The sequence below is a fragment of the Colobus angolensis genome, unplaced genomic scaffold (genome assembly GCF_000951035.1).
Source record: "Colobus angolensis palliatus isolate OR3802 unplaced genomic scaffold, Cang.pa_1.0 Scaffold85, whole genome shotgun sequence".
NCBI classification, from domain to species: domain Eukaryota; kingdom Metazoa; phylum Chordata; class Mammalia; order Primates; family Cercopithecidae; genus Colobus; species Colobus angolensis.
Genome location: NW_012122376.1, coordinates 6152188 through 6161434, shown reverse-complemented (window position 1 = coordinate 6161434; position 9247 = coordinate 6152188). Strand labels below are relative to the sequence as shown.

The window sequence follows — 9247 nt, the reverse complement described above, 5'->3', positions numbered from 1 at the left end:
GAATCCAGTTTGGCCCTGAGGCTGGTGAATGGAGGTGACAGGTGTCAGGGCCGAGTGGAGGTCCTATACCGAGGCTCCTGGGGCACCGTGTGTGATGACAGCTGGGACATCAATGATGCCAATGTGGTCTGCAGGCAGGTGGGCTGTGGCTGGGCCATATCAGCCCCAGGAAATGCCCAGTTTGGCCAGGGCTCAGGACCCATTGTCCTGGATGACGTGCGCTGCTCAGGGAATGAGTCCTACCTGTGGAATTGCTCCCACAATGGCTGGCTCTCCCACAACTGTGGCCATGGTGAAGACGCTGGCGTCATCTGCTCAGGTGAGTCTCCAAGACTTTGGGCTCCCTCTCTTGGGGTAGATTTTGCTCAGGAAGTGAGGTCGTAATATATTCTAATCTCCTGACTCAGAGCTTTTTCAGTCTTTCCTATATTTCTGATATCTCCTTAGCTCTCTCCTAGGAAACTGCATGAACTTTTGCCACATTACCAGATTTTGAGGAGTTCAGGGAGAAAAATGGGCCAAAGTGTAATAAGGGTCACATCTTTGTTCACCTACTGAGGCAGCGCAAGCAGAGAGAGAAGAGGAAAGTGCCGGGTCTTTGCCTTTTGGTGTGGCTGGAAAGGAATAGCTGGGGCCAGGTTGTTCATGAAGATAGTGGTTGATTTGGGTCGTGGCTTTGCAAGCTGCATAGGAGCATGATATCTGCTTGGCTGCTGCTGATGGCCTCAGGCTGCTTTAGCTCCTGGCAGAAGGAGATGGGAAGCTGTCCTGGGCAGAGGTCACATGGCAAGTAAAGGAAGCAAGAGAGGTCAAGAGGGAGGGCCCAGACTCTTCAACCACCAGCTCTTGCTAGGATCTAAGAGAAGAACTCACCCTTGACCAGAGAGGGCACTAAGTAATTCATAAAGGGTTGGCCTCCATGACCCAGACATGTCGCATCAGGCCTCACCTCTATACTTGGGGTTTCCAATCCCAAGATGAGTCTTGGATGGGACAAATATCCAATCTATAGCACGCTGTCTCTCCAAGGTTCTGCCTTTCCCCTACTGAAAGGTTTAGGTGACAGGGAGGTGGATGCAGCACATATAGGCATTGGGGGAGGGTCAATCTCACTGGGAGGAGCCCAGAAGCAAAGGCTCATACTGGGAAGGGAGGGTCTTCTGGTGAGGCCCAGTAAGCAGGCCTCAGACTGGAAACACAAGGCTTGGAATGCAGATCTGTGTCTGTCCATGTCTGGCCTGGGTTTTGGGGGTATGAGTGCTTGACTGCAATTCCCTCCAGAGAACTGGAGGGTCCTGCCTGTGCACTGGTCAGGTGTGGGGTTGGCAGTGCCCATGAGACCTGCTGAGCAAAGCCTTGTTCTGAATGACTGTGGGCTGGGCTGGAAGATCACAGGCTGGATTTTTGCTAGAGTGGCCTCTTCATACTTGCTGACTCAGGGACTGCTAAGACATGCAAGGGAGAGGGTTGGTTTTGTGTCAACCTGATTACTATGGGCAGACACAAACTTAATCACTTTGGAGCTGGCAGTAGTGGCAGGATCTGCCCAGACATCTTCCAAGGAGCATCCTTGTGGGGACGTGCATGGCAATGCCCCTCCCTCTTGATGGGGACTTAGCATAGACTGAACGAATGACCTGTTTAGTTCCTTCCACCTTTGTTCCAGTTTTGCCAGCTTCTGTGTAGTGCATCTGATCTGACCTCCTCTTTTTCACAGCCGCCCAGTCCCGGTTGACACCCAGGCCAGGTGATTCCCCAGTGTCCTTCCTTGGGATATCCCTTTTCTTTCTGTACAATTGTCCTTTTTCTCACTCTGCAGAGCCCTCCTTTTTATCCGTGTGGATACTGTGGGTCATACTATTTTCCCTGCTCTGTAACTGAGACCCTAGCATGAAGCTTCTTAACCAGACATGGTTAAGAAGGTATGATCTTTCTAAGAATTGAGAGTGATTGCCAAAGTCTCCTGGGAAGGCAATGTCAGCTAGAGCCTTAAACATGACTGTCCGTGGGCAAGCAATGTCAGTGCAGGCCTGATACCTCCATTCCTCACTCCTTCAAACACCCCTAGATGCAGCAGGGCCCCATCTACCTCCAGAAAGGCAGAGGCCGTGCTCGGGCGGGGAGAGACATATTAGATATTTCTGGTGCCTCCACTTGCCAGGAGACTTTGTACTCCTTTGGGCAGCTCCTCGATCCTTCTAACATTTTAGTTTCAAGTGTGAGAGTCTCAGCAATGGTATCCAATGTGCCCATCAGTCCATGTGTCTGTGGATGGGGCAGGTAAACCCTTTGTAGCTGAGAAGAGGATATTCCACACTTCAGAGGTGGGAGGGATTGGACTGGTCTCCAGCGAGGCCTATGTCCGTGGCTGTGCTCCTTGAGCTACAGACTTGGGCAGACACATGGGGAGCAAGTGGCAGGAACCAGAAATCGAGTAGTTTTCATGATGCTTGCCTTGTCCAGAGACCTTTCCTTTTGGAGTTTTTCACCTTCAACTTTAATTCCAGCCTTTGTCTTTGTTGCAATTTACAGACACGTTGTCGACCAGCACCTTACCTGCATCGACAGTAGGTAAATAATCCTCTCACCCCTCCTTAGGGCTCACTCTCTACCTCTGGACAAATATTTTGAATGAAAATGATAGGATGAGGGTCAAGGTGGGCCCCTGTGTTTTTCATGTCCTTGTGTATTAGTGGGAGGAAGTTGGAGTCTCTGGGGAGCCAGTCCTGGGTCAGGTGTTGGAGGGTGGATGGTATTGGTGACCTGTCTCCTGTGGGACCCTGTTCCAAGTATCAGGAAAGATCCTCATTCAGGTGCTCAGGACAAGCTCTGGAGGGCTCCCTATTCCTGGGACCTCATTCCTGGCCCTCTGGCCATGCACTGCAGACCTGCAAGGATGGGTGAAAATTCCTGTCCCTGCAGCTGTCTGGCCAAGGCCTTGCCATCCCTGGTAATTTTCCAGAAGTCACAGAGGACCACGTGGGTACCACCAAAGTCTTCAACATGGGGACAGCATGGGCCTGGCCTCTGGAGTTGTGGAGCTCCATCCTGTGTGTGCTCAGAGTAGGGAGTGGGGCATCCATTCCTGTCACCTCCACTGGGGTCACAGGTGCTTCCCCAAAACCTGAGACTCCACAAACCCAGGCAGAATAGGGTATCACCTCTCCTTCCACTGTGATGAAGCTGAACCTCTGGTTGCAGTCATACTCAATCGTGACTGCCTGCCCAGGTGACTTTGGCCATTAGGAAGTGCCCTGAGTGTGGAATGTGCCTTAGATCCTTGACCTCATGGTAGGGATGGATGAAGGGTTCTTGTGTTCCCCTGTAGGACCTGAATCCAGTTTGGCCCTGAGGCTGGTGAATGGAAGTGACAGGTGTCAGGGCCGAGTGGAGGTCCTATACCGAGGCTCCTGGGGCACTGTGTGTGATGACTGCTGGGACACCAGTGATGCCAATGTGGTCTGCAGGCAGCTGGGCTGTGGCTGGGCCACGTCGGCCCCAGGAAATGCCCGGTTTGGCCAGGGCTCAGGACCCATTGTCATGGATGACATGCGCTGCTCAGGACAGGAGTCCTACCTGTGGAACTGCCCTCACAATGGCTGGCTCTCCCACAACTGTGGCCATCATGAAGATGCTGGTGTCATCTGCTCAGGTGGGCCTCCAAGACCTTGGGTTCCCTCTCCTAGGCTGGAGTTTGCTTAGGAAGAAAATCCTAATTACATTCTGATCTCCTCACTCAAAGCTTCTTCTATGTTTCCCGTATTTATGCAGTCTTGTTAGCTCTCTGCTAAGAATCTGTATGAATTTCGCTATAGGGCCTGGTGTTCCTGTGGTCACTTAGGACAGGGGACCAAACTCAAACAACCCAGACTTTCTCCCTTTCTTGAGGCAGTGCAAGGAAGAGGCAGAAGAGAAAAGCGCTGGCTTCCCAGGGTTCCATTTCTGCACTGCTGAGTAGCACTGGGTGAGGGTATCATGGACGCAGGACAGACAGCAAGGCAGGGGAGGAATCCTCTCGCTGCGAGGAACTCTGAGCTAAAGATGCTTGTCTGGAAGTGGGTTATCAGCTGAGACCCAGTGAGGACGTCTGGAAATAGAGGCTCAAGGTTTAGGAATGTAAATGTGTGTCTATTCATGTCAGGCCTGGGTTGTGTGGGGTTGGAGTCCTTGACCTCAGCTCTTCTTAGAATGCTGCTGAGCATTGCCTGTGTTCCAGGTCTGGTGTGGGGAGGGCAGCCCACATGAGGCTGGCCAGTCATGGCCTTGTTATTGCCCCTGGTCCGGGCTGGAAGATCACACAGGGGATTTTGGCTGGAGTGGCCTCCTCAGCCTTGTTGACTCAGAAACGCCTAAGACATGCAAGGGAGAGGGTTGGTTTGGGGTCAACCTGGTTACACTGGGCAGACACAAAATTAATCACCTCAGAGCTGGCAATAGTGGACAGGATCTGCCTCGACTCCTTACGTGGTGCATCTCTGTGGGAATGGGCATGACAATGTCCCTCCCTGTGTGATTGGAACTAGGATGGACTGAGTGTCACACTTGCCCATTTCTTTCCCTCCTCCTTCCAGTTTTGCAGACTTCTGTGTAACGTGCCTGATCTGACCTTCTCTTCTCTTTCTCACAGTTTCCCAGTCCCAGTCGACACCTGGTCCAGGTAATTTTCCAGTGTCCTTCCTCAAAACGCCCCTTCTCTTTCTGCCCAATCACCTCTTCCCCACTCCACAGACCTCTCCTGTTTCTCTGTGTGGATACTGTGGAGCATATTATTTCCACCCCCAACACCGGCTGTGTAACTGAGACTCCAGCACAACGCTTTTTAAACACACATAAGATTCAGGAGGCTTCTGTCTTCTTTTCAACCCCTCTCAGCTTTCATGAAACAGTTTCAAACTGGCCCAGTGGACAACCCTTACAGGTTCAGGAACTGGCCCTTGTTTAATCAGCTTTGGTCCTTTTATATTCAGGACTCACATATGGTTTCTGAAAATTGAGGGTGTCACCTTCTGAACTGTTCAAGGCATCGTCAGGGCAGGCTCAATACCCCCATTCATCGCTGCTGGAAAAATTCCAAGATTATGATGGGCCACATTTGTATCCAGAATAGGCAGAGTTTATGCTTGGGCAGGGAAAGGGATAATAAAGGTTTGTGGTGTCTCTGCTTAGCCAGAAACCTGATTTCTGATTGTCCCCTGGGAAGCCCCTGGTTCCCCTAACATTTTAGCTGCCAGTGTCCGAGCCTCAGCAATGGCATCTGATATCCTAGTCAGTCCATGCATCAGCAGATGTGGGATGGCAGGGTGGGGAGTATCCCCTAACACATAGAAAGATACCTCAGGATTAGAGAAATGGAGGGCTCAGTCTGGTCTCCAGCAGGACCTTTGTCCCTGGATGAGTTCACAGCAGAGGAGACCTGGGCAGACACATGGGAAGCAAGTGGCAGGAACAGAAAGTGGAATTGTTTCCAGTTTGATTCTCCTTCCCAGAGAACCTTTTGTTCTGGACCTTTTCCCTTCAAGTCTAATTCTGTCTTTTTTCTTTGTTGCAATTTACAGACACTTGGCCGATCTCACATGCATCAACAGCAGGTAAATAATCCTCTCACCCCCCCACGGGGCTCACTATCTCTGGACATATTTTGTGTTTCAAACTGATAGGATGCGGCTCAAGGTGGGCCCCTCTCTTCATATCCCTGTGGGTTGTGTGGGAGGAAGGTGGAGTCTCTGGTGAGCCAGTCCTGGGTCTGATGTTGGAGGGTGGAGGCTGCTGGTGACCTGTCTCTCACGGGACCCTATTCCAAGTATTCGGGAATGATCCTCATCCAGGTGCTCAGGACAAGCACTGGAGGGCTCCCTAATTCTGTAGGGACCTCATTCCTGGCCTTCTGACCACGCACTGCAGACCTGCAAGGGTGGGTGAAAATTTCTATCCATGCAGCTCTCTGGCCATGGCCCCGCTATCCCTGGCAATTTGCCAGAAACCAGAGAGGACTGCATGGGTGCCACCAAACTCCTGAACATGGGGCCAGCATGGGCCTGCCCTCTGGAGCTGTGGAGCTCCATCCTGTGTGTGCCCAGAGTAGGGAGTGGGGCTTCCATTCCTGTCACCTCCACTGGGGTCACAGATATTTCCCCAAAATCGGAGCCTCCATAAACCCGGGCAGCATAGTACATCACCTCTCTTTCCCCTGTGATAAAGCTGAACCTCCGGTAGCAGTAATATACAATCCTTGATAGGGATGGATGAAGGGTTCTTGTGTTCCCCTGTAGATTCTGAATCCAGTTTGGACCTGAGGCTGGTGAATGGAGGTGACAGGTGTCAGGGCCGAGTGGAGGTCCTATACCGAGGCTCCTGGGGCACTGTGTGTGATGACTGCTGGGACATCAGTGATGCCAATGTGGTCTGCAGGCAGGTGGGCTGTGGCTGGGCCATGTCGGCCCCAGGAAATGCCCGGTTTGGCCAGGGCTCAGGACCCATTGTCCTGGATGATGTGCGCTGCTCAGGGCATGAGTCCTACCTGTGGAACTGTCCCCACAGAGGCTGGCTCTCCCACAACTGTGGCCATCATGAAGACGCTGGTGTCATTTGCTCAGGTGAGCCTTCAAGACCTTGGGCACCCTCTCTTAAGTTCAAGTTTGCTCGGGAAGAAAATCCTAATTACATTCTGATCTCCTCACTCAAAGATTCTTCTATGTTTTCTATATTTCTGTGGTCTTGTTAGCTCTTTGCTAAGAATCTATATGAATTTTGCTACAGTACCTGGTCTCTTAGGCCAGGGCTCCAAACTGAGACAACTACCCAGACTTAATCCCCTTCCTGAGGTAGTGCAAGGAAGACGCAGAAGAGAAACGTGCTGGCTCCCCAGGGCTCCGTTTCTCCCCTGCTGAATAGCGCTGGGTGAGGGTATCATGGACACAGCACAGACAGCAGGGGCAGGGAGGGATATTCTCACTGCGAGGAACACTGAACTAAAGATGCTTGTCTGGAAATGGGTTCTCAGCTGAGACCCAGTGAAGATGTCTGGAAATAGGGGCTCAAGGGTTAGGGGTACAAATGCATGTCTGTTTGTGTCAGGCCTGGGTCACATGGGGTTGGAGTCCTTGACCTCAGGTCCTCTCAGAACGCTGCAGGGCACTGCCTGTGCCCCAGGTCTGGTGTGCAGAGGGCAGCCCCCATGAAGCCAGCCACACATGGCTTGTCATTGCCTGTGTTCGGGTCTGGAAGATCACACAAGGCATTTGGGCTGGAGTGGACTCCTCAGCCTTGCTGACTCAGGAACTGCCAAAACATGCAAGGGAGAGGGTTTGTTTTGAGTCAATCTGGTCACCCTGGGCAGACACAGTCACTCACCTCAGAGCTGACAATAGTGCCTGGGATCTGCCCAGACCCCTTATATGGTGCATCTCTGTGGGGATGTGCCCGGCAATGCCTCTCCCTCTGTGACAGGGACTAGGATGGACTGAGTGTCAGGCTTGCCCAGTTCCTTCTACCTTTGTTCCAGTTTTGCCATTTTGTGTACAGTGCATCTGATCTGACCTTCTCTTTCTCACAGCTGCTCAGTCCCAGTCAACGCCCAGGCCAGGTGAGTCCCCAGCATCCTTCCTCAGGATGTCCCTTCTCTTTCTGCCCAGTTACCTCTTCCCCACTCCACAGAGCTCTCCTGCTTCTCTGTGCAGATGGTGTGGGGCATATTATTTTCACCCCCACCGCTCTGTAACTGAGACCCCAGCACAGTGCTTCAACAGACACAGGGATCTGGAGGCTTCTGTTACTGTTCAATTTATCTCAGCTTTCATGAAGCAGTTTCCTACTGCACAATGGAGAACGCTTACAGGTTCAGGAAGTGGCCTCATGTTTAATGAGTTTTGCCTCCTTCATATTCAGAGCTGGTATAACCTCTCTGAGAATTAAGAGTAATTGCCAAAGTCACCTGGGAAGACAATGTCAGTTTGAGCCTTAAACATGACTTCTGTCATGGGCAAGCAATGTCAGTGCAGGCCTGATACCTCCATCCCTCACTCCTTCAAACAACACAGATTTTGCAGGGCTACATCTGCATCCAGAAAAGGCGGAGGCCATGCTTGGGCAGGGAGAGGGATAATAAATATTTCTGATGCCTCCACTTACCAAGAAACTTGATACCCCTTTGGACGGCTCCTTGGTTTCCTAACATTTTAGCTCCAAGTGTCAGAGTCTCAGCAATGGTGTCAGATGTGCCCATCAGTCCATGTGTCACTGATTGGGGCAGGCTAACTCTTTGTAACCGAGAAGAGGACATCTCTCACTTTAGAGGTAGGAGGGATCAGACTGGTCTCCAGCAAGGCTTTTGTTCCTGACTGAGCTCACTGAGCTGAAGACTTGGGCAGCACGTGGAGCAAGTGGCAGGAACCAGAAATTGAATAGTTTTCATGATTCTTGCCTGGTCCAGAGACCTTTTTTTTTTGTAGCTTTTCACCTTCAATTCTAATTTTGTCATTTTTCTTTGTTGCAATTTACAGATGCTTGGCTGACCACCAACCTACTGACATCGCCAATAGGTAAATGGTCCTCTCACTTCTCCCAGAGGCTCACTCTCTACCTCTGGACAGATGTTTCTTTTGAAAATGATAGAATGAGGCTCAAGTGGGTGCCTCTGGTTTTCATTTTTCTGCAGGTTGCCTGGGGAGAAAGGTGGACTCCCTGGGAACCTAGTCCTGGGTCTGATGTTGGAGGCTGGAGGGTGCTAGTGACCCGTCTCCCCCGGGATTCTGTTTTATGTAGTCAGGAAAGATCCTCACCCAGGTGCTCAGGACAAGCCCTGGAGGGCTCCCTAATCCTACTGGGACCTTGTTCCTGGCCCTCAGGCCAGGCTGCAGACCTGAGAAGAGTGGGGAGAGTGCCTGTCTCCGCCACTGTCTGGCCAAATTCCTGCCATTCCTGGCACTTTGCTAGAAGCCAGAGAGGACCCTGTGGGTGCCACCAAACTCCTGAACATGAGGCAGGTCTCGGCCTCCTATCTGAAGCTGTGCAGCTTCATCCTGTGTGAGAATGGAGCTCAGAATGAGGAGTGAGGCATCCATTCCTGTCACCTCCAGTGGAGTCACAGGTGCTTTCCCAATTATTTGAGCTTCCATAGACTTGGGCAGAGTAGGACCTCACTGCTTCTTCCACTATGATGAAGCTGAACCTCTGTTTGTATTCATATTCAAAGGTGATTAGCTGCCCACGTGACTTTGGCCATGAGGAAGTGCCCTGAGTGTAGAACATT

The 9247-nt window shown here is 51.6% G+C and overlaps 1 protein-coding gene across 1 annotated transcript in view; it reads left to right on the top strand.

Annotated features, from left to right (window-relative positions):
• Nucleotides 1-9247, top strand: part of DMBT1 (deleted in malignant brain tumors 1) — a 91749-nt gene that overhangs the window by 40717 nt on the left and 41785 nt on the right. The window contains exons 15-22 of the mRNA XM_011930304.1: nt 9-319; nt 1718-1747; nt 2533-2571; nt 3329-3652; nt 4628-4657; nt 5556-5588; nt 6270-6593; nt 7553-7582. Of these exons, the coding sequence (XP_011785694.1) occupies nt 9-319; nt 1718-1747; nt 2533-2571; nt 3329-3652; nt 4628-4657; nt 5556-5588; nt 6270-6593; nt 7553-7582 (1121 nt within the window). The remainder of the gene's footprint in view (nt 1-8; nt 320-1717; nt 1748-2532; nt 2572-3328; nt 3653-4627; nt 4658-5555; nt 5589-6269; nt 6594-7552; nt 7583-9247) is intronic.